Genomic DNA, 24,979 nt, shown 5'->3' on the forward strand with positions numbered 1-24,979 from the left:
TACACAGGCAAACAGGGCAATGACAGGGCACAAAAGGCAAATGGCCAACAGAGAAAATGGCGGCAAAAAGGGGAGATATTGTGGATAGGGGTAAAGGAGAGCCAGAGCCTCGACTCAAATCGAAAGATGGAATAAATTTGAATTAGAATTTTTGTCCATTGATTGGTGGAGTCGTTTTCTCTCGCTCTCTGGGTCTGTGCTCCTCTCCAAAGGACAAATGGAAAATAACAAGATGGAAACTTTGCCAAAAAGACAAAACAACCAGCAAAAAAAGTGAATGAAAAAAACAAGTAGAAAGGGACACAACGACACAGAGTCCAAGGCATTTGGCAACAGGACAATTTGTCAGTGAAATTTATGATTGCAGAGGGAGGAGAAGGTGCTTTAACAAGTCAACCTAGTCGAAAAAGTGCACTGACAGAAAAGTATAGTCGAATGGTCGATATGCTGAAGATTCAAATGTCATCAATGTGTCTTGAAATCTCTTCGTGGTATCTGCTTGCTTGGATGCTATTTACTCAAGACAGGCTCAGTTGATATCCAGCCACCTTCTTGTCGGTTGTCATTCTGATTTCCTTTCTAACCCTTTTCTAAAATCCCGCTATAAGCACGTAAGCACCTCAAGTCTACCTAAAATATGACTAAGATCAGAACCCACAGATGAAGAGCGATTCCAACGAGTCGGATCGACAGCGCGGTTCCAGTGCACTATCATGACTACAATCGACTCTTCGTCGAGCGAAATGTCTCTTAACGATTCGATCTGTAAATGGAAATGTTCGAAAATCTTAATTCAAAGGATGATTAGGATGTAGGATGGGGAATTGTGAAATACAGAATCACCTTCACAGGCCCATAAAACCGTTCGCTCCATAGCACTTTGGAGAACTACCAAAACGAGAGGCAGGAGACAGGGAAGATTGGAAGGATCATATTGGAAGCAACATATTTTAAATTCAATAAAAGAAACCAAAAGAAAACTATATTAAAACAAAATCGCTCCACTCTTAAAACACTTCTCACCAAAAAAAACCTCCTCAACTTTTCCCTCAGTGTAAAAGATGGTTGTTTTGGTGCCAAATGCCAGAATGAAAATATTCAACAAATGCCAAGAGACGACATGCAGATACACAGATACGGCTACCATTTGCCCAAGAGAAGATACAAATACAATTTTCCTGCTCCCGCTTCGACCATCCTTCTATCATTTCTATTTCCTTTGTGTGTTTTCGCTTGTCTGCAAATTGATTGGAGGCGAAGCCATTGAAGTGTCCATCGAAGGATGACCATGCTGCTCTTTGGGTCTCCTATTACCTGGCTGCCCTGAAACCTCTCCAGGTGTGAAAGCCTCTCTCTGGGTCTTCCCACTTATCGATGAAAGTTTAGCCAAACCCAAAAAATAAACTTTTAAAATCGTTTTTCTTTGACTTTTTGGCGAGTTTTGGGGTTTTATTCGAGGTTTTTCTCTTTAGGATGTGTGTGTGTGTGTGTGTTTTCAATAAGTTAGGTTTAACATTAGAATTAATCGTTGGAGGAATTACACTTGTTCATTTGCATTATTTATGTATATCGTAATCGTTTATGGTGATTCTTTTTTATCGAGAGTTTTCTTTAGATGCAATTACAGGACACAGGAAACAATTACGACAAAATCCATTCATTCAGTAAACACCGATCACACATGCACTCAGACATCTATATATATATATATAGGTATATATATTTTAGTGACTGTACAGATTTGACTATATATATATATTATGATACTTTGCTAATACTCCACTTCTCTCTCTTCTTTTTTCCGCTTAAGAACTTAGTAACAAAAAATACTTTAAAAATCTTCACATTTTTCTATATACAAAACAAAAGCACTAGCGAAATACAACTAGATCTTAGAGCTATATATCTATATATACAGTGGGTGTGTATTCCCCGATTTAGGCCACCTCCAGATCGGAGGACTCGTCCGCATCGCTGTAGCCATTGGGATCGCTCTTGATGTGCACCATCTGTGCGGCATAGTGCTCTGCCCCGTGATGCTGTTGTCCTTTGGGGACGCCGCCAGGCGGGGAACCAGTGGTGCTGCTGCTGTTGGCTGTGCCGCCACTGCCTGTGGTATTGTTGGTGGTGCTGCCGCACTGCTCCTCCTGCAGCTTGCGGAGCCGCTCCTGCTCCTCTCGTTTCTGTTTGCGCCACTTGGCCCGACGATTCTTGAACCATACCTGGAAGAAAAGAGAGCGAGAAAAACGTGGATTTAGTTGGTGGAATTCTGTGGGTGGTTGCGGATTCGCTGCCTTGGTTACTTTTCACTGTGGCGGGGCTTCAAAAACACTTTCATCCGTTTTGCTCGTAATTTCTGCTCCTTCTGCCTGCCCTTCCCTTCCCTTCCCTTGCTCTCCTTTGATTCTTTTTCCATAAATATTTTAAGTAATTTTTTGCTCTCCATCTTTTGGTATGGCTTCCACTCGGAAGAGGGGTTTATCTTTGGACAGTTGCCAGGGACAGAACGCCACAGACCCACCCTCGCCCAGTGCCTCTTTGGCGCTTAATTAGATGACTTATTGTAATTGTAATTAATTGTGTGGAGGAAAGGAAAATGTATGGAGAGAAGAGGTCTTTCAAGCGAGGAAAAGTCAAGCAATGGGCAGGGAGAAAAGTTCTCAAAGTTTAAGGGTAGCAAATGCGGCATGCTCTGCGTCTGGAGAGTAAGTGCCAAGGGCTCGAAAGGGGGATCAAAAGGAGATAGCAAAGATACTGAGAGTCTTTTGCAAAACTTCTCATGAAAATAAAAATCCAAAGAAATGATTTCCTCACAAAAAGTGAGGAAAATTCAAAGAGTAGTTACAGCTTCTTTCACGTTTGGGGTAGCAATGGGTATAATGGACAGGGTGGAGGGTGCTTCACTTCTCATTAGATCTTGTCCCGTCCTTTGTTATTTGTTCCTGTATTTTTCTTGTTTTTTGCTCATTTTTTGGGGTCTCTTTAATTAGTCTTTGGCCACACCCACAATTTCCTGGAATGTTTCTTTCGCTACACCCACCCACTCATCCGCTCCTCTCTTACAGCCGTTCTCGCCACCTCTTACACTCAATTATCGCCCCATCTTACGCCCACTTTCCGCTTCCTGCTACTTAGTTAATTAAAACAAAAGGCGGCTGTGAAGTGGCTTAGGGGTTAACTTCCACCCAAGAGAGAGAGAGCGAGAGAGAGAGAGTGAGGCTGGGGGGATGGCATCCGTGTTGTTTAATCACCCTTGTGGACAGTGCTATATCATCACCCGAGTCTTGTCATGAGCCCCCAACACACACCCACTGGCACATCCCAATCTCCTGCCCAACCGTAGGCGGAGTCTTCTCTCTCTTTTCTACGCATACTACACATCTCTTTCTCCCACTCCCACTCTCCCTCTCACGCCCTGTTTCTCCCGTTTCTGTCCGTTTGCCCAATCCGAATGCAATGGTACAACATTTTGCAACCCCTATTTGTTTATTTGTCTGTTTGTTTGTTGATTATTTGTTGAATAAATACTGGGAATATTCTGGGGGAAAACTCAATTTTCCGACGTGGAAATGAGAGCCAGGGTAAAAGTTTAATTAGAACAATTAGCAGGCGTTCCGAGAAAAGTTGATTTTCCACAATGTTATCATTCGAGGGAAAAGTTTTTTTGGGGGAAATGGAAATGTTTATGCAGCAAATCGACTGAATTTGTTGAAATAACAAGAAAAGGAAGCGGAAAAGCAGGAAAGCCGGAAACGGGTGTGGAAAGCGGAAGAGCCAATGACACTGAAGTGCGTTTGTGGCGCTAAACTTATCTACAGATTCTCCCCACTCTGCTTTCCCCATTCCCTTGAGCTCATTTTCATTTAAGTTTGCATAAAATTTGTGTAAATTTCTGCAGCTGCTCCAAGGACCTCTCTCTGGCTTATTTGCTTAGGATGAATGGATGGATGGAATGGAATGGTATGTGCCACAAAATGGCGATGCTTCATTCCCGTGGCAACCTTTGAAGCCAGTTGGCAGCCCAGATCAACGCTCATTGTTTGATGTCTGTTTCCGCCCCGTTGCAGATGTCAGGGAGATGTCGTTTTCTAAATATGAAATATATATCACATTTTTCCATTTTCAACTTAATTTAATTAGATTTTTGACAGACCTCGAGCCCCCCGCAGCGCTCTATCTCTCTTTCTGTATGTTTTAGTTATTTATTTTCATAATTTTCATAATTTTATGAGCTTATGTTATTAAAACAACAAAACACACTGAAAACGCGTGCGTTTTTCCGCCTGTGGGCGCAGGGGGGCATGACAGTAGCCAATGAATTTGTGATTTAGTCAGCTTAATTATGTCAACACATACATACATACGCACATATGTATGTACATGCCCCGACTAATTAGCTATGCAACCGTTTTAATCCATAAAATCTAAAAATACGAAAAATAAAACTTGCTGGAAAAACAACATTGGCGTTTTTTGCCGCCCCAATCTGGTTGATTGCATTTTTGGGATTTTCGCATTATTAAAGTTGCATATTTTAATTAAATTGTTAGCCAACCAACCGCATTGAACCCTAATCCGGTGGAACTATATACCCCAAGGGGTTCTGCGGTATACGGGTTTTTTGGCGTGTGCGGGAAAAAACGCGCGCGCGTCTCCCTGCTAATCCCGTAATTTGTACGGCCAACATACGGCCGCCCACTCGACCGGAGAGTGGTGATCCCCTCCCCCTCGGGAGAGTGTGTGTGTGCCCCTCCATCCGTTTAAAATCTGACTAACGCACAACAATTTTGCCAGCGGGGCCGCGGGCACGTTTTTTGCCGCTTTCTCGGTGCGGGGGCTGCTGCTGTGCCAAAAATGGCAGTGAACATTTTTCGGTGAAAATTAAATAAACAAAGGCGGAAAAAAGATGGAGACAGGAGCGGAGCGGAGGGGCGCGGTGCGGCTGATTGATGGGCAACAAAATGGCGCCAGGACTTGGCATGCATGGGGCACGGCACGCCTTGGAGGCGTGTGCCACCGTTACACGTCACAGCAGCAGCGCCAGGGCCAGGGCCACGGCAAATATTTCCACAGATTTTTCATCCAAAAGCGCATAAATCGCTGATACGGCCGGAAATCCTCAGTGTGGCAAGCTCTGAGCGGGTGATGGGTGTGGGATCAGGCAGTGTGTGTGGCACAGACATTGGAAACGTGCATGAAATCCATTGAACAAACAGACCGACGGCAGTTGATTTTTAATTAACTACAAAAGCGCTTTACGCTCGTCCCTCGGCCAGACGCTTGGGCCCATGGTGGGGTTAACAGAGAAACGAGAAAAGAACCAGAGAGAGGAGAGGAGATAGACGGTGGGACCATGACCATCATCCATCATCTGTGTTATTCCAGCGTGGAAGGGAGACAGCAAGAGTCAGGTCATCACTGCAGTTGCTGACTGTTGGATTACAACCCAAAAATGGTGCAGTCCGGCATGAAATGTTGCAACAATGTGGTGCCTGCCACATGGTATGTAGTTACTGAGTTGCATGATGCTATGATAACTTTGCGCTTCGTTAATCGCTGCAGCTGCACCTGCTACACGCTCTCTCTCTCTCTCTCTCTTTCTAATATTTCCAGTATGTTTTTCCAGCCACAAAAATGTCCCCAGCTCTAAAGCCAAAAATATCGCAAATGGCAAAAAATACTAAAAATGCTGCTGCCAAAAACGAGAGGGACAGAGCGCAAGAGCAAGAGAGAGACAGGACGAGTGTGTGGGAGAGAGGCATACTCTGCCGAAAAGTGTTTGTACGGGGGGAAACAAAGTAAAAGGGTCCCCGCCGCTGGAGGCAACACAAAATGGCGGCTGCCTTTTGCCAGTCCGACGGCTCTAATTAGTGAAAATTGGCAACACAAGTCGGTCGGAAACTTCGTCACCAACCAAAGAGTGGTGCCTCCTGCGCTAGTCGTGCCACCTCTTCATCCCACCCCACCCTCAGCGACTGTTGTTGGATTAAAATCGCGCAGCCATGAAAATTGCTCGTTACGCACATTCCCTTTGCCTTTGTCGGAGTAATGGCAATGAGAAGGGGTGTGAAGAGGAATGCGGGAGGGGTTTCGAGTGCGTGCGAAGTGAAGGGTTAAGTGCATGTGCACTAATTAAAGCACAGCGCAACCATGCACTGCCGCCGCCGCTGCTTCCATGCGCTTACTCTCAATTTTTTGCTGAGAAAGAGAGCAGCCGATAAAAGGAACAACGAAAGTGTTATTTTAGCAGCAAGTGCGTTTCGGGTGGCTGCAAATATATAAGTACATACATACATATGTATGTGTGTATTACACCTTGCCGGAGGGGAGAGCGATTCAATTCGAGATTCATTTTTTTAATGTTATATGTGTGTGTATTTAGAATATTACGAAAAATATGTCACTATTCTGCTTACGGGTGAGTGTATTTATTTCCTGTCTCTTGCAATCAAAACTCTTACAAAATCTCTCATAAATACTTTTAAAAACCTCTCAGGTCCAAACGTCAGAAGAAAAACCATCAAAATTAATGAATTTTCAACATAAAAACAAAAAAATAATAGAAAATGTAAATAATTCGTAAGATTTTCCTGCTTCTAATCGCTGACACGCTCCAAATGCTCGACCTTTTAAGAGCTTAGTGGGTTGGAGGCCATCTTGGTGCACCTGTTCCTGCGACCTCACCCCCTGATTATCCTCCTCCCTTCATCACTCTAAGTGAGGTTTTTCTTTTGGCGTAAATTTATGCAGCTTCGAGGGCAATTTTCTCTTCCAGTGATAATATTTGTCGAAGGTTATACGGTTCGACAGTCAAAACTGTAAAGCAAACAGGGGCACCACACACCACCCCCTGCCAGGGGCAAGAAACGCACTTTGCGGGCGAAAAAGTATCCCCCTGAGAGTTGAGGAACCCTCCTCATCCTCATCCGCACATCCTCAAGTGTTTGAATAATGGAAAATTATGAAAAATTATAACAACAACAGCCGCACAATCAGAGCGGGAGGGGTGTGAGATTTGCGGGCTGAAAAGTGGGCAGCGTTTGAGTGGATGAGTGGGTGGTGGTTTCTGACCCCTTAACACATGTTTCCTGCCTGATGGATGTATCCCCCGCTGTGCCCTGGGGCGGACTACTCGTCACAACGAGAAATTCACTCTCGGAAAAATTAACGAAAATCTGCTGATTCCAGCTCATTGCCGTTTCATTGCGGGGGCGTGTTTATTATTATGTCTAAAGAGAGAGAGACAATAATAATATTTTAGTTAATTGCCACGCAGGTGGCCCTGGAACCAGGAAACTGGAAGCGGCCGCCACTCACTCAATTGTGCAACATCAAAAGCGGCAAACAGATCATCTCATCCTTAAAAAGGGTCTAAGAGAAAGATAGAGAAGTGGTGACACGACCTTTTACAGTCCTGGCCACAAAAAGAAAAGATCAGAGTTCACAATGAAGAAAAGGAAAGGAGTAGGAGGGCGGGCGATGAGTGGGCACATTCTTCTCCTGCTGCATCTTCTTCTTCGCAGCACTTGTGTGAGGTGACCCTTTCCCATTTATGAGCCAGAGAGAGGGAGAGGGAAACATCAATATTTATAGAGAGGACAGAGAGTGGACAGAGAGCGGGACCGACCGACCTGAGAGAGCAGCAGCAGCACAAATTATGCCAAGCTGGAGATGATTACTAATTTCTTGGCGACGAACAAAGACAAATATTTGCCCAGCGCTTCAAGCCGGCCTCTGTCTCGCTCTCCCTCCATCCCTCCCTCTCTCAGTGGCTGTTGATTCGGCAGAGACTCAGAGGACGAAGAAGTAGAAGTGGCAGAGGGGGTGGAGGAGGAGAATAAGCAGTAGCCGATCAGAAAAACGGAATCACCTCAATCACTTGAGCTGCGGGATTAGGCGTATTTGACTTGCACGCACCACAGACGACGACGACGACGACGATAAGAAAAAAGGGAGTGAGAGAGTGGGAGAGTGGGAGAGATGAGCCCAAGGTATGTTAAGCAGAAGGTAAAGCAAGACCTGGAGGGATGTAATAATTTCTGTTTTGAATAACGGTGCCTTCGATAAGAAGAAAGTATATTAAATGAGGAATTAAGTAAGCAGCATGTGTGCGATCATTGGCCATACCTCACCTTGCATTAACATACCTTGTATCTATGCAGAGAGCACAATTTAAATGAGAGTGAGATAGCAGCGCGACCGCGGCTAAAGGCAAAGCGAGACAGCAGCTTGTCTGGAAATTGCTTTTGTTTGCTGGTCGCATTGGAATCTCGTTTGTTTGCTCTCGTGAATGTGCAAAAGAGTGTGAGTGAATCAAAGACTGCGAGTATGTTAATGAGTGAGCGAGAGAGAGCGAACGTGTCCGTGAGTGTGTGTGGTAGGGAGCTACTGTTTTACCCGACCGTAGGGTCTCTCCTCCGATCTCGAGTGTCTAAATAAAAATAATAATTGTAAATGATGAAGTCAAAATAAGCAGATCATTTAAATGCCGCTACCGAGATGATGATGATGATGATGGTTTTAGGGTTCGATGGGAACCCGTTGCGTTGTCAAGGCTCTCTAGAGAGGAGGCAGAGGTCTATGGGAACTTGGATTTGGGTAAAGATATATTAACAGAAGATAACATGTGCTAAAATAAGTATGTGTATCGGAACTATGCTCACAGATCAGATATGTTCATGAAACTTTGTATGAAGAGTTCCCAAGCTAAAAGATTGCATATGAACATAAACCGAATTATCATATGAAATATTTCTCCTTTCAATTGTCAAATCCCAGCCCCTAATTGATCATCCGTGTCATAAACCCCTTCCCTTATAAGGTAGGCATAGTTTTTTGTCTGTTTTCTCTTTGTTATTGCTGCTGTTTGTCTTGGCGAAGATTTTCAATAATTATTGCCACTTATGATGGTTCGCTTGGGGTCTTAGAGAGACGGTCCCCAAAAGCATGGGCGTACAACGAATAAAGGCAGGGGCAGCGGCAGGGGACAGACTCTTTTTCGAGTGGCAACACTTGGCATACAAATATGCTAAACAGTAGCTGGCCACCAGATGGGGCAGGAGCTGGAGAAGGCAGCGAGAGGTGGAGTTGTGGCACTGTGGAGCTATGGGGCTGTATCTCTGAAGTTGATTATGCTGCTTAAGTCAATGACGATGCGATGGCGATGACTGAGCACAAGATTTGGTTATGGATTTCGTTGGCTTCTCTTCTCTTCTGTCAGAGACAGATTTTAAGTCTCTCTTTTGTTGTGTGTTGTATGTTAATTAGTCTCCTCCTCCTGCCCCTGTCCCAGCGCTAGCCCCTACTGCGTCTGCCCCATGAGGCAGCAAGTTTCGTGCTTCTGGCGATTTCAATTAGTTGAGAGAAATCACATGCATCTATGCCCTGTGCCCTGCCCCCCAACCTCTAGATATCTCCCATCATCCCAGCAACAACCTGCGTCCTAATCCGCTTAGGAATCTCTGTCCGACGCCGCGGGTTAAATTTGTCGCCTAGTGGCAGGCGGCGCGGGCGTAGTGTCAATTTGTCCTCAGGATATACTTTCGTGCTCATTATCCATTATCCTTTGGCTGGGAGAATGGCTAGTAAATGTTGCCTAAGTTGTCTTAAGCCCAAGTCTAAACAGGCACCGCACCCCTCTCCCCCCTTCTGGGGCACGGCACACGCAAATGTCAACAACTGTCGCACTTGTATGCCCTCCTTGCTCCGCAGGTGAGGGAGAGAGAGAGGCAGGAAGCAGGAAGGAGGAAGGGGCTACCCTTTCCGTAGATTAAACACATTTTGACCGGCAACCAAACATATTTCCAGGGTAACAAACAGAGTTTGAGGGGGGGAGAAGCGGCATAAATCCTTATCAAAGACACTTTTCCACACGAAAGCGAAAATTAACTGCGGGAAAGTCGTATGTCACGCGGGGGAGGGGTCTCTGGGTCTCTCTAGCGTTTATCTGGTCCCATAAAATTACTTACAAATTAAATTGTCAACTTTTCGTCGTTTGTTTGTTTGCTGTTTTGTCAGGTTTCCCCCCCTTCCCGCTCCGTCTCGACCCTCGACACTAATGGACTTTGAATCACACAAATTGCCGCAGCAACATGCAGCAGAGATTTGCCTCCGTCGCCGAATCGAAGGGATGTTCCGCCTAAGCATGCCCCCGGGGGTAGGCTTTTCCTCGGAGAGAGGTCGACAGAATCGCGGTATTTACATTGGCAATGATACGGCATAACCTCAGAAAACACGACCGACCCCAGAAGAGGGCGCTGGGCTGCGTCCAACAATCCAACGCTTATCCTGTTGCAAGGACCTCCTCTCTCTCTCTCTCGCTGTCTGTGTGTGTGTGTGTATTGTGTGTCCCATTACCCAAATTAAGTGATTCCTTGGCATTGTTTTGGTTTTGGCTCTGTGTGCTGTGTGTGGAAGGAAGGAAGCCCCGCAAATGTTGCCCCGCCGCCGCCTCCTGACAACTAAATAAACACGAAATATTTCACAGGGGAAGCGCTGAAATATGCAAGGGAGATACAGATACATATATACCAGAGAGATAGAGATATCCACAGAGAAAAAGAGCGAGATTGCGATTCAGATGGATGGTGGCAGGGGCAGCACTCAATTGGTTTCACGCGGGGAATTAAAATGAGCGTGAAATTAGAGACCCAGCGAGAGATGCAATGAGAATGAATGGGAGAGGATACATTGTTGGAGGAGAGGAAACATTGAGAATTGCACAAGAGGCGCAGAGATCTGAAGGGCAATGAGGAGAGACACGTTTGAGGAATAATTTCATTAAAATGTTCAATAGAGAAAAAGTTTGGTTGAAAAAAGGCAGGGGAAAAAGCATAGTGACTGAGAAAAGAGTGACTTCAAAAGCACAAAAAAGAACGAGAGAAATTAACAACACAGGAGAGAGAGCATATCCCAAAGAGCATAGTCTCTAAAAAAACTATTGAAGAATGATTCAAAGAAGTTATAGAAGAAGCTGAAAGCATCTTTAATCTTAAGTTTTGAAGAGATTAATACGGGGGTGACTACCACGAATCCCTAAGAAACACGCATATAACACTCATGAAGCATAAAATATCCAGATTAAAATATGAAGAGTTCTTCCTCCATTTATGTAAAGTTTTATTCCATAAAACCTTTTCTTGGATTTAAATAGTAAAGATGTGATGATACCAGATTTATTCCGACAGGAATGTATTCTTTCACATGGTATTGACGCTATCAACACTCCCTAAAGAAAGTAATTTCTAGATCTGAAAACCTTCTTTCCTTAGAAACCACAAAAACTTGAGACTTTCCTTTAAAACGAAGTGATTTCGATGTGCAAAATGAGGCTTGCTTAAGAAATGCCCAAGCTTTGGAAATCCCGAATATTTGGTAAAAAAAAAAATATCTCTACCCTATTCTTTTCGCACTTTACAGAGTCCCTACCTCTATTCCCTGCGATTTATTGAGATGCACAAATGTTCTTTAAAGACTCACCTCCACACGCTCCTCTTTGAGATCCACTTTGAGGGCCAGCTGCTCGCGGAGCACCACGTCCGGATAGTGGGTCTTGTCGAACGTGGCCTCCAGCTGCTCCAACTGCTCCTCCGTGAAGATGGTGCGATGCCGCCGCTTGCGCTTCGGCGGCGGCCCGTGCCCCAGGTGGCCCAGGTGATGCTGTCCGTGGTGGTGGCCCAAATGGTGCGGGTGCGAGTGATGCGAGTGGTGGTGCGGGTGATGGCCATGGCCGGCGAGACCAGCGGCGGCAGCAGCGGCCGCAGCGCCATGCCCACTGACATGCGCCTGCATCTGGGCGGCGGCAACGTGGGCAACGGCTGCGGCATGCATGTAATTTGGATAGAAATTGGGGTATGCCACTGCAAAAAACGCAGAAAGAAAATTCATTATTTTCCAGGGCAAAAAAACAATCAGAGGGCGAGAGCGAGGACTTGGAGCATCCTTCAATCCTTAAAAATGCGCATAACGAAACGACGGCCATGTTGTGTGTGTCTGTGGTGTGTGGCTTCCGTTTCCGGTTCCCAAAACCAAAAAACCGTTTCCCCCCATTTTTAATATTCATGTCCTGCGGGGCAAGAGTCCTTTGAATGATTTAAAACGCAAAGAGCGAGACTCCTGCATACAAAGAAGGATCTCGCTTGCCGCTCGAATCGACATAAGTCGCAGCTCCCACGCCACACCCCCTGCCCCATCCTTGTGGCAACAATCTCCCAATGCAAATCCTCTCGCAACACGGAATGCGGAATCATCTTTTCCGGATCATTGCCTAATTATGAATAATGCCATTCAGGAATCCAGGATTCCGGGATTCGCTCGAGATGCCCCTTCCCTCCCTTCTCCCGAAAAGGAGAGTTCTTTGAGTGGCAGAGTGGCACAGCTTTTCCCTTAAGGTGTTTTCCCGGCTCAAGCGGAAGCCGCATCAATGCCAATAGTCGTGAGTGCGGGGGGGTGGCGGGGGTTCGAAGGGGAAGCTTACCTAGAAAATCCGATGGCGAGGCCGCAAAACCGCTTGCTGCCGCCGCCGCCAGGTGCCCCAAATGCAGGCCAGGATGCTGCAACATGGCAGGAACCCGCTGCGGTCGTATCGGGCTGGCGGCGGCGCTCGAACTGGAGTTGGAGTTGGGGGAGGCGGGGGATTCGGTGCTCCGCTTGAGGCCCAAGCCCAGACCGTTGCTGCCACTGCTGCTGTGATTATTGTTGTTGTTGTTGTGGCAGCCGCCGCTGCTTGATTGGGAGTGGGAGGAGGTGCTGCCCTGCTGGTGCTGGGCGTTGGCGCTGCGGGAGCCCAAGATGCTGTCGATGGTGAAAAGGGAGGCGGCAGCCGCAGACGCCGCTGTGGCCCCCACTGGCAGGCCCCGCGTCCGCTCCTCGTCCAGGATGGTCACGCCCGATTGGCTGCCATCGTCCGAGGATGGCGTCTGCGACTGGGACTGCGATTGATGGTGCTGCTGGTGCTGCTGGTGCTGCTGGTGCTGCTGCTGCTGCTGCTGGAGCACCGATTGGAGCCGCTGGCCGAGGTATCCGCACTGCTGGGAGTTGAGGAGCATGGCGGTGGTCAGGTGATAGGCGGCATTGCTGCTGACATTCCCCGGCGAGCGGGAAATCTGTCGCGGGGGCTGCTGTACATCCGATAGATCGCTGGGGCACCGCTTGAGCGTGTAGCCCGCCGGCGGGGAATTCGTCTCCACCATCCCGCCGAGCGAGGGGGGAGTGGGCGGCGGCGAGGGACTGGGCGTGGACACGACGGTGATCTTGAACTTGGCCTTCGAGGAGGCCACGGTATGGTGGTGATCGGTGGTGCTGCCGCTGCCTGTACTGCTGCCACTGCCTCCGCCGTTGGTTGCGCCGCCCGCCAATTGCGAAGCCGACGCTGGGGTCCACAGTGAGGACAGAATTTTGATGGATTTTCCGGTACGGGTTGCACAAAACAATCACTTGGGGGTATACAAGATACAAGATACAATATCTTTCTCACTGGATGGAGGGAAACACACGCGACACGCAAATGCGGATTCTGCTTGCTGCCGATGCGAATGCGAATGCGGATGCTGCTCTGTAAACCCTTCTTGTCCGCTCGAAGTGCGAAACCGTTATGAGTCGTCGTCTGCGGCGTTGCGCGCGACATCAAGCCGCAGCAGAACACGCACACGCACACACACACACACACACTCGTGCAGTCGGTCGTCTCTCAGGCAGCCAGACATTTTCGTGGCCCACAGCCAATGAGAGCAGAGCACAGGCCACGCCTCCTCGAAAAACCATATTGAAATGAGAGAGAGAGAGCGGTAAGCGCGCTCACTCTCTCGCTCTCTCTTTGCGTGTGGTGGGTGGTTGTTTGTGCTGCTGCTTGCTGCTCTCTTTCCTCATTTACCCGTTTACCGTTGCCTTGGCAGAGGGGGGCAAAAGATGGCGCTTGGCGAGGAGATAATTCTCAGCTGTCGCATGCATCCCCACCCCCCGCCCCCCCTTGCACTCTTCTGGTACTCTGCCATGGGGCGGCGTCGCTGCTTCCTTTCCTTCCTTTTCTCGTCGTTTTTTTCTTGCTTTTTGCTTCTGACAGTTATTTATACAGATAAAGTCATCACTGACAGACCCCGCGGCCTCCCTCCCCCACGAGTGTCATGCGAGTGTCAGAGTGAGAGAGTGCGAAAGAGAGTGATGGCCATATAGTGTCCATCCCGTTTGCTCATCCCGTCGAGGCGGAGGGGGAGGGGGTGCCTGCCTGCTTGATGCATAAAAATGTTGCCTTTGATAATGTGCAAAATCAGGAGAACGAAGGAGCATGGGGAGGAGTGCCGACGAAAGCAGGCCGGCAGTGGAGAGAGGAGGGAGGGGAGCCAACGCCTCTGCTTCTGCTTCTGCTTCTGCTCTGCCGCTGTCGCTGCTGCTTTTGCTCTGCTCTGCTGCTCTCCCTCTGATATAGCGCCATATCTTAAGAAGATAATGACTAAATTAATGCTTTTATGTTTTTGGCAACACATAAACATCATTATGCGCTCAATCCTCGAGCGGCGGAAAACCGAAGCTCTGAAACAGAGCCCTTCGTGAGTGCTCGTTTATGTAATGGAACGGGCGAAGGAGGGCGTTAGGGAGAGTGGAACAGAGAGCGGTATACAGACATATATTAAGCAAAGGAACGAAGGATGGATGGAGCAAAAGGAAAGATAAAGAAATGTAGGAGCTATAGGAGACTACTCCTCCTTTCTCTAATCATCTTTTCGGCGACTCTCTCTCTCTCTCCCTGGTGACTCTCTGGCGAGTGTGTGTGTGTGTTTTTGCATATGAAAATATTTTAATCTAAAGTTTCCACATCAAACAAAGGGCACAAAAGTGCAAAATCCCCAATGGGGCCCCGAGGGTCGTTGTCGCCGGTCGTCTACGGCTTTTCGAAAATGCAGGCAAAACAAAAGCTAAGCTTTCGGCTAATGATAAATGCAACAACTCTGGTGGTGTGGTGGCAACTCTCACACACACACACACACATGGATTGTGTAAAGCGAATGAAGCGTATAGTCCTCATCCTGCCTCTCCCACAACAACAAATGTCACAGATTGGAAGAGGAAAGAGCATCAAGGAAAGAGTGATTGTGCGGGGATCTCCGAGTGTGTGTGTGTGTGAGTGTAAGTGGGTGTGTGTGTGTATCCTACTGATTACAGGGGCCACAGCGAGAGAGCCCCACATGACTCCCACGTAAAAGGATGAAAGGATGATGGCCTCAATGACGTCCAATGTTGGCAAATGCTTTTAGAAATTATTGAATAATTAATCAGCAACCAGAACAGAACCAGGACACAGCAGCAGCAGTAGCAGCAGCAGCAGTAGGACCCGAAAGCAGAGCCAGGACATTGGACATTGTGTGTCCCCAACCACAAGACCTCATCCTCCTCCGCCCCCTTGGTGGGTCCACTATTTGGCTTTGCACTGAACTTCTTACATGTGACGGCACCACACACACAGGGAACTCCCGACGGGAAAAGCGACAGACAGGAAAAAGCAGGAAAGGAAAGGCAAGGAAAGCCTGGAAGCTAAAGCCACCATTGCTATGGGGATAAAGTTAGACGATGTTGATTAGGATTATGGAATACGGAATATCCATCATATATAGTTCGAATTTTGTATCAAATTTTATGTGGCTATGTACATTCTGTATAGGGAAAGATATAACATGAGAAATAACACTAAATCTCAAGTTGAAACCGTTCTACCACCTTCCTATTTCTAGAATAATAGGTAATCACTATTAGATTACCGTTCATTGATATATCAGGCAGAAATATGTATAATCCCACGATATATGTACAGTCGGACTTCTCTACTACGGACTTCAATACAATGCATTTTTTCGATATAACCAATTTATTTCCAGAACAATGCTATGCTATATTCCACTTAAATGAATTCTATACAACGAATTCCCCTTGAGATCCGAAGTGATAAAACCTTAACAAGACGACAAGAAAGTCTGAAGAAATTAGAAAGAGTTTAGAAAAATTATACACATTTGGTTACAATATCTATTCCTGCAGGATTGGGGAAGCGGAGGATGCGCGACTCCTCGCTTAAGCTCCAAACTCGTGCTCCACTTTGGTCCTGTTCTTTCTTTCTCGCCGACATACCACATCCCATGTCCTACAGTTCCTCCTACAGAATCCTGTACGGCTCTCACACTTCCCCTTATTCTAGACATTTTTTCATTGCGCTTTTTATGTGCAACTTTTGCTCACTCTCTCTCCCTTTCTCTCTCTATCCTTCTCTCTTTCGGCAGTGATTTTTTGCACACTTTTTATCGTGGTGGGGGTGGAGGTGGGGTTTTTTGTGTGCACTTTTTGTTTTAGTTTGTAGATTGAATTTTAAATAAAAAATTAAATTAACTTTGGCGTTTAAGTATTGTGTTCCACTCCAGTCCGCCTCCTCCTGCCCTTCTTCGCCCCCGCCTCTCTCTCGCTACTTTCTCTTGCCTTTTCCTCCTTCGATTCTCTCTTCGATTGGCTCTTCGATTCGGGAAAAAGTTCAATTGGCAAAAGGACTAAGCAAACATTGTGGAATAAAAGGTTTTTCTACTTTTCCATTTGAACCACAAGAGGAGTCGGGGACGTTGGGGGGTAAAGTGGGCAAGGAGCGGAGGAGCTCTTCAACTTTTTATGATGCTTTTTTTGTCGATTTTATTTCGATTTTCCCTTCGAGCCGCACGATTTTCTTTCGCCTTCGCATTTCATTCCACGCCCTGCGGCCACATTTTCCACAGTTGTGCAAAATTAGAAAAGTTTCCTTTTCCTTTGCTCTCTCTCTCTCTCTCTTGCTCTGTTGCCTTCTCATTCTGATTACTTCCTAGAAGAGCAGCAGAGAGAAAGAGTGGGGAGGGGGGGACTGGGGGGGTGTGGCAGTTGGCATGTGCTTTGGGTATTTGTCTTGTTAAAAATTTAAGCGAATTTCCACAAGAAGCCAGAAATCGAAATCAGAAATCAGCTCCCGGAATCCGGAACCCAGAAATCAGATTGGGATTCAAGGATTCCACGAGCAGGAGCAGGAGCGGGAGCGGGAGCCGGAGAGCCTGCCACTGACATTGATATGTTAATGAAGCCGCGGGGCAAGGCATGTGGCATTCAACGATTCAACCATTCGCTGGGCTGGTAATCCTCGCCAGCAGCAACCCCTGCAAAGCAGGCAGGAGAGGCGGAGGAGATCGTATGGTCACACCGGTTTCTTTCTGGCTGCTGCTGCTGAGTCCTCAATTAAATGTTTAATCCAAATATCGTTTTATGCCTCGGCACAATGTTGCCTCATTTTGTGGCAGGAACACAGGGAGAACGAAGCAAGCATCAAGGGATCATGTCAGGGGATCAGGGATTCGACGAGGATTCCAGGGATAAGTTTAATCTTGCGATATGCGTAAAGCGTGCAAATTGCTTCGATTACGAGGCAGAGAAAGAGACGGATAGAGAGAGAGAGAGACAGAGAGAGGGAAGAGAGAACAAAAGGTGCAATAAAACCGATGGATGAATGAAGGACGAAAGGAAGCGGGGCGTGATGGCAAATACCAAAATGGTCGCCCAAAACGATCAAAAAAAGAGGGGATTGAGAGAGGCCTCTGCGAGAAAGAGACAGCAATAGCGAAGTAGACGAATAGTCAGGGAGAGAGAGAGATCTCTAAAGAGAGAGAGACACAGCAGCAGCTGCACTTTTCCACATCTCTGCATTCGAATCCCTCCCGAAATCTGGATGTCTGATGATTCCCTGTGTGTTCCCTGGGCTTATATTTGCGTAAACAACGCCACACTTTGGTCAGCATTTGCCTCATTCTCTCTATATTTGAGAAACGGCTATTGAGGCAGGATTCAAAGACTCCAGAACACAGGATTTCTTTTTTGGAAAGGAGGGGATCCCTCCCCAGATCCATAAAACATGCCAGATCAAAACACAAACACACTACAAAGTGAGAAATCATTCGACAGGTCAGATCTCTACAACGTAAAGGCCCGATTGTGCTAAAAATATCCTTCAAGGATTCCAGGCGAACTATCTTTGATTTTGTTAAATAGTGATGTAGTAAATTAATGTTTGGGTGAAATCAAATGATTCTTTCTGCATGCCATTCTCCATTTTAGAGACTGTTTTCAATCGCTCTTAAGCCTAATATTCCAGAAAAGTGACTCGAACTAGGAAAAGTTGTTTTTTAAAGCCTAAAACTTACTCCGGGAACTCTTGCTTGCAAGTTCTTGAGTTGGGATTCTTTTGGATCATCAATATGTTCCATTTTTGAGCATATTTTTGCATAATTTCCCTATCGAACTCTTGAAGTACATGTACTAAAAGTTCTCGTTTCTCCATTGATGTTTCCAATGCGTTAAAATCGGTGATATCTTGGATCTTGGACACTAATGATTCCAATCACAAGAATCTCACCTGAGATAATCCCTTTCAAATCTATCCGTTTAAATACTTTTAGATATCATCAGATTATACTATATTCTTTGGGGTACAGACAAAATCGCCATAAATTATCCCAAAGAGTGTGCGCCCAAGAGATTCAAAGTGGTTCAGAGATTAATTTCTATTAAACACTCCAAAATTAAGAGAAATCTAATACAAAGTGTGATCTTCAATGTATAAAGCTACATTTAATATCTTTATATATATCATTCCAGATATATGTACATATATCCATACCACAATTCGTATTGTAATCCCTTTTCCATGGACGTGAAGCAAGGTGGTGGGTCGGACCTTGGGTGGGTGGGGTTCCTGTTTATGGGGGGTTGTTGTGGGGGTGGGCTTGGGCTGTCATAATTTTTGCGTGTTGATTTGATGCGTAATTAAAAATTTAAATTATGTGCCCCGAAGGATGTTTGTTGTGCGGCAAGCAGGAGCGAGACTTTCCACCGAATGGCCGCACAAATATTTGTCGAATGGAAATGGAAGGGAAACAAAAAAGGAAATGGCATAACTTTTGGCCTCTTTACCCGAAAATTATTTCGACTCAATTAATTAGAAGGAGAGACTCAGACTCTCTCCCTCTCTATCTCTCTCTCTCTCTGGGCTTTCTCGGCTGTCTCTCTGTCTCTTTTTTGTTTCTCTGTCTCTCTCCCCAGACTCTTACATTTCTGTATGTCTCTGTTTTTTGTCCTTTTCTGGCCTGTTGTTTGCTGTAACTCTTTCTTGACAAATCTCACAAATCAGAATAAAGGCGATGCCCAGGACTGTGGCGTCCTGCTGCTGCTCCTGGGCTGTTGCCCCCTCCTTCCTCCTCCTCTTCTGTTGGCTCTTGTTTCGACATTTTCCGTCACCTCTCAGACAAAGCCAAACACAAATTGGCAAACAAACACGACAGAAGCGGACGAGCAACGAAAGGATTGTTTGGAGGAAAGGAAGGAAAGCATTGCCCCAGGCATATACATATGGGATATATGTAGGACATACTAGGCAGGAGCTCCCGTTCTTCCAAGGCTCTCCTGCTGCCTGATGCCTGCTGCCTGCTGACTGCCGCCTCGTGTGTGGCTCTATTTGCTTTTCTGTTCTGTTCTCTTTTCTTGTCTTTTCTGTTCTCTCTAGTGTTCTGTGTTTTCCCTCCTGTTATCCCCGTGTTCTGTTGTGTGTTTTCCGGGCCCCTAAAAAACACAGCCTAAACAAAGGTCCTGCCGGGGTTCGGGCCTACTGGATTCTGGATTCTGGATCCTGATTTCGTTGATCGTTTCTCTCTTGCCACTGCCTCTTGCACTGCCACTGCCCTGGCCGCCATTCAATTGACCGTTGCAACAAATCGTTGCAGCAAGGCTCAGCCGGGGATAAGCCATGTTGTATGGCAACACAGAAGAAACCGAGAGAGAGGACAGGGCCACACCACCCCCCACTCCTCCACCATGTCCTTTTTTCTGCTCACTTTTTTCGTGTCCTCTTCACACGCCTCGCTTCTCTCTCTCTCTCTTTCTCTCGTTTTCTCGCTTTTTGCGATGATTGCTGATGCGCATTTGATTGCTTCGACTCTGAGGTACCTATGATCCTACGATCCTACGATCCTTTAATATTTTTTTGCAACCTGTGATCCTCTGTGATCCTCTGTGATCCTTGGCGATCCTTCTGTCTATGTTCAAGCTCTTGGAAAATCGTTTTTTACGCCGCATTTTCCTGCATTTCCTGCCAACTAATTGCGAGAGAAATCTGCTAAGACTTTGGACAGGGAATGAGGAGCAGCACATCGAAAAGGACATGGCAAGGAGGCCAGGACTTGGATCTGGAATTAGATTGATTTGCGGCCTGCCTGCCCGCCCCTGCATCGCGTATCGCATTGTGAAAGGGTGTGAAGTGGAGGGCCACTTGAAAAATCTCGTTATCCTGTCAGCGGCAGGACCCAAGCCACTTGGCTGCCGCTGCCACTGCCACTGGAAAAACTGCCAGTCATTGGCAAATGGAGCAAGCGAGCGGGTGAGCGGGGGTGCGGGTGAGCGGGGGAGCAGCTGCCACTCGCGTTTCACCGCGTATCGCTTACAGATGGAATCCCGAGCAGCAGATGAATGGGAAAGATGGAAAAGAGCAGCAGCAGCAGCCCAAAAGCAGCCACCAAAAAGCGACAAGCAGCACTGCAGGATCAGCGGCAGGCAGCAGGCAGCGCCCTTTGTTGGGCTTAGGACTCGCCGTACCCCGAGCCTTCTCAGCCTCCTTCGCATTCTCATCCCTTTTTGGGTAAAGCAAAGCACCCACTCAAACGCCTCGACGGGACTCAATTGTTGTCGAGATCAATTTGCAACTTAATTGAAATCCATTTAAAGTAATGAGAGTTACTAACTTGTCCTGCCTCCTGCCTCCTGCATCCCTGCCTCTTGCCACTGCCCCGCGACCCACGGTCCACGGTCTATTGTCCTGTGTGGCGGTGCAGTGCACCCTTTTCCAGCCGCAAAAGGGCTTTGCTTTGCTTTTCTCTGATCCCGTGCTTAAGAATTATAATCCCACGCACAGATCGCCCGAAGAGAGCGGGCGGTGGCGATGTACCTGTACTTCGACTGATTGTCGTCCTGTTCTCACAATCCATTTGCATGTCCTGCAAAATGCAAATTGTCCCTAATGTCGCTCAAGTGAGGACCAATCCTCCTGCTCCCTGTGATGCGAGGCGGCTCCTCGGGCTTTTGGAATGGGGATTCAGGAGTGGCTCACAGAAAGATCACGATGTGGTGGACTGAAAACCTGTTTTTTTGGGACACGACACGTAAAAAATATGCAAAATAAATCCCAGGCTGTGCCAGGCTGTGTGTCCAAGTCCATTAAAAGGGAATAAGTGCGTGCAAATCCTGGCCGTAGGATATTTTTCATATTATCAGAGCGCATATTACTTTATCGAGAATGAAAATGCCCCCGAACGACCCCACCTCCCCCTCGTACCCAAAGAAAACACATATGAAGTGCTCTCCCACTCTGCTGGATGAAGGGAGGGAGGATTGAGGATTGAGGATGATGATGATATCCATAACCACGCGCCTTTTTTTGCGTCTCACTTAAACCGCAATACAAACACACCCACTCGTCGGAGAGCGAAAGATACAGAGACAATATGCAGATGGAGATACAAAGATACAGATACAGGATATGCAGGAGCGTGTGTCCTCTGTCCTGCTGCTGCTGCTGCTGAACCACATTCAAGTTGATCCCCTTGTAAATCTCTAAATTGTTTTATGAACATATTGGCCAAAAAAGGTGTAAACCCAATTTCCATGCAGGTACATTTCATGATAGACATCGATCCCCTCTGGTCGATGGACATCCTTGTTCATTTGTCCATTTGTTGTTCCGGCACAGCAGGATGCACTCATGCACTGCTTCCGCCTTTTGTTGAGCCTCATTTAAACCGTACCGCTGGCCAATTTGCATTCGCACCACAAACCAAATTGATCCGCCCTAATCCTTAGTCCAGTTTCCAGCTCTCGTTCGGTTCTGTAGGTCTGCGGCAGAGGTAAAGGCTGCACTCCTTCTCTTCCTTTGAGACCGATCGACCGAAATTTATAAGCATGGGATTTGAATTTGCAAGAAAAACAAAACATTTTGATGCACGATGGACTATGCCTCCGCCTCTGCCTCTGCCTTCGGCTCTAGCTCTGGTACTGGTGCTGGCAGGGATTGGCTTTGGCTTTGGATTTGGAGTTTGCCCTTTCGGACAGAGAGGAGTGCAGAAGTGCTCGGAAAGCAGAAAAAGTAATTTAAAGTCATTGAGGCGTGGGCATGGTCGCTGAACAAGGATTGGCCTGAATATTCCTATGGATTGGAGTTCATTTCAATGAAATTACAACATCCAATCATACTATTTCATTGAAATTTCATTTCCGCATTCAAATACATCAAATCTACATTCTTGATATTTAAATGCGCCATCTACATCAGTGGCTCCCTATAATTATACCCGATACTCAAAATGAGTATTGGGGTATATTAGATTTGTGGTAAAAGTGGATGTGTGTAACGTCCAGAAGGAATCGTTTCAGACCCTATAAAGTATATATATTCTTGATCAGCATCAATAGCCGAGTCGATTGAGCCCTGTCTGTCTGTCCGTCTGTCCGTCCGTCCGTCTGTCCGTCTGTCCGTCCCCTTCAGCGCCTAATGCTCAAAGACTATAAGAGCTAGAGCAACGATGTTTTGGATCCAGACTTCTGTGATATGTCACTGCTCCAAAAATATTTCAAAACTTTGCCCCGCCCACTTCCGCCCCCACAAAGGGCGAAAATCTGTGGCATCCACAATTTCGACGATACGAGAAAACTAAAAACGCAGAATCGTAGAAGATGACTATATCTTCTAGAGTGCAAAATCTGAACCAGATCGTATAATTATTACAGCCAGAATCACGAAAACAATTTCACTCTTTCTCGCTCTGTCTCACTCTAACACACAGGTTTCATGGTCGGTTTTGCCAATTGCAAAATATGAGTTCAAGGATCTCAGAACCCATAAAAGCCAGAGCAACCAAATTTGGTATCCACACTCCTGTGATATCGGACCTTGACCGTTTCCTGTCCAAATTTCGCCACACCCCCTTCCGCCCCCGCAAAGGACGAAAATCTGAGGCAACCACAAATCTCAGAGACTATTAAGGCTAGAGTAACCAAATTTGGTGCACACACTCCCTTAAGATGTCACTATAAAACGTATATCTCAGAATTTCGCCCCGCCCACTTCCGCCCCCACAAAGGGCGAAAATCTGTGGCATCCACAATTTCGACGATACGAGAAAACTAAAAACGCAGAATAGTAGAAGATGACTATATCTTCTAGAGTGCAAAATCTGAACCAGATCGTATAATTATTACAGCCAGAATCACGAAAACAATTTCACTCTTTCTCGCTCTGTCTCACTCTAACACACAGGTAGCATAGGCGGCTTTGCTTAGAGTAAAACATTAGCGCCTAGATCTCAGAGACTATAAAAGCTAGAGTAACCAAATTTGGTATCCACACTCCTAATATATCAGACCGAGACGAGTTTGTTTCAAAATTTCGCCACACCCCCTTCCGCCCCCGCAAAGGATGCAAATCTGGGGATATTCACAAATCTCAAAGACTATTAACGCTAGAGTAACCAAATTTGGAATCCGCACTTCTCTTAGATCTCACTATAAAACGTGTATCTCAAAATTTCGCCCCACCCCCTTCCGCCCACACAAAGGACGAAAATCTGTTGCATCCACAATATTGCAGATTCGAGAAAACTAAAAACGGGGAATCATAGATCACGACCATATCTATCAGATTGCTGAATCTGGATCAGATCAGATCATTTTTATAGCCAAAAGGAACAAATCAATTTGCAGTGGCTACGCAGCGCCCGACGTCACGCTCAGACTGATTTTCTGTCTCTCTCGCACACACTCTTTGTCGTTTCGTTTAATATTAGCGCCGTCTGCCGGAAGAGAGCTATACTGACTTAGTATCGGGTATAACCGTAGAGTTGCGGTGTCCGCAGCAACTCACAACGTTCCCCCTGTGGCTTCCCGCTATTTTTGCCACTCTGGCAGCGCTTCAAACGTCAGCTGTTTCTCTCTTCTGTGGCAACGCCACAGTGTTCATGCTGGAGGTGCCCCTAGAGATGCGAAGGAACAGAAGCCGCTCAAGGAGCAGCCAGCGCAGCCGACGCGGCCGCAGGCAGAAGCAGGAGGCTGCGGTCAGACAAGCGGCATCATCGATCATGGGAGGAGGAACGGCAGCCGAGATGTGGAGCAACACGCACAGAAGGCTCTTCCAGTGGCACCACATGCAGGTGCAGCGTCTGTGCCAAGGACAATATCTGCAGCAGGAGGAGCGCGAGCAGTGCCTGGAGGAGAGCTCCACCTCCGAAGCCGAAGAGGAGGCGGCGACGGCAGCTGCGGCGACAACCATCGACGAGGAATACTTGCAGTTCCTGGCAGTGACACTCAGGCATCAACAGGAGCTGAAGCAACGACGTGCTGCCGCATCGATATCCACACCAGACTCAACCTTAGATTAAGTTTAGGCTAAGATTTTGTATCTTTTTTACGCGAGTAGTAAACGTTGCCCCACGACCGCACAAAGAAAGCCGCCTTGGGATGTCTGACTTTTGCGTTCGTCGTCGGAGGCACAACTGTACTTTCTTCCAGAAACGCTTCCCTCTGTCACTCGCCCCGCCTTGTTTTTTTTTTTTAGCCAAAGGTAGACACATATGTATATACATATATATAATCATATATTTATAATCCTCGCAAGGAAATGCCTCAAGTTGGGCAGGCTAACAAAGAGTGCCACAGTGAAACATTTGGGCGTGACCGGTAAGTTTAAAACTAGTAAAGTGATGTAGATAATAAAGATTTGGAGATCGATTTATATTAAACCGATTGGTTTATCGCGTACCCTCGGAAGACCGGACTAGGATCTCTGCGACTCCAACCAGACGTGCAATGAACCGATGTTGATTTTGCTCAAATTCCTCCCATGATGGCTTCGGCATAAACTCCACGAATTTTTTCACCAAAGAGATGATAGATA

The 24,979-nt window shown here is 46.7% G+C and overlaps 2 protein-coding genes across 2 annotated transcripts; one reads left to right on the forward strand and one right to left on the reverse strand.

Annotated features, from left to right (window-relative positions):
* Positions 1 to 1,937: 1,937 nt before the first annotated feature.
* LOC6589586 (homeobox protein goosecoid) lies at positions 1,938 to 13,205 on the reverse strand. Its single transcript, XM_026988528.1, has 3 exons — positions 12,476 to 13,205; positions 11,479 to 11,858; positions 1,938 to 2,222 (listed from the first exon to the last, which is right to left on the reverse strand). The coding sequence occupies exons 1-3, from the start codon at positions 13,188 to 13,190 to the stop codon at positions 1,938 to 1,940; spliced, it is 1,380 nt and encodes a 459-aa protein (XP_026844329.1). The 5' UTR covers positions 13,191 to 13,205.
* Positions 13,206 to 24,064: 10,859 nt separating this feature from the next.
* LOC6589340 lies at positions 24,065 to 24,583 on the forward strand. Its single transcript, XM_002014522.2, has one exon. It carries the CDS (start codon positions 24,066 to 24,068, stop codon positions 24,462 to 24,464), a length of 399 nt encoding a protein of 132 aa, XP_002014558.2. The 5' UTR covers position 24,065; the 3' UTR covers positions 24,465 to 24,583.
* Positions 24,584 to 24,979: the final 396 nt, after the last annotated feature.

The sequence above is a fragment of the Drosophila persimilis genome, unplaced genomic scaffold, assembly GCF_003286085.1.
Source record: "Drosophila persimilis strain 14011-0111.01,24,50 unplaced genomic scaffold, DperRS2 tig00000191-arrow-pilon, whole genome shotgun sequence".
In the NCBI taxonomy this organism is placed as follows: domain Eukaryota; kingdom Metazoa; phylum Arthropoda; class Insecta; order Diptera; family Drosophilidae; genus Drosophila; species Drosophila persimilis.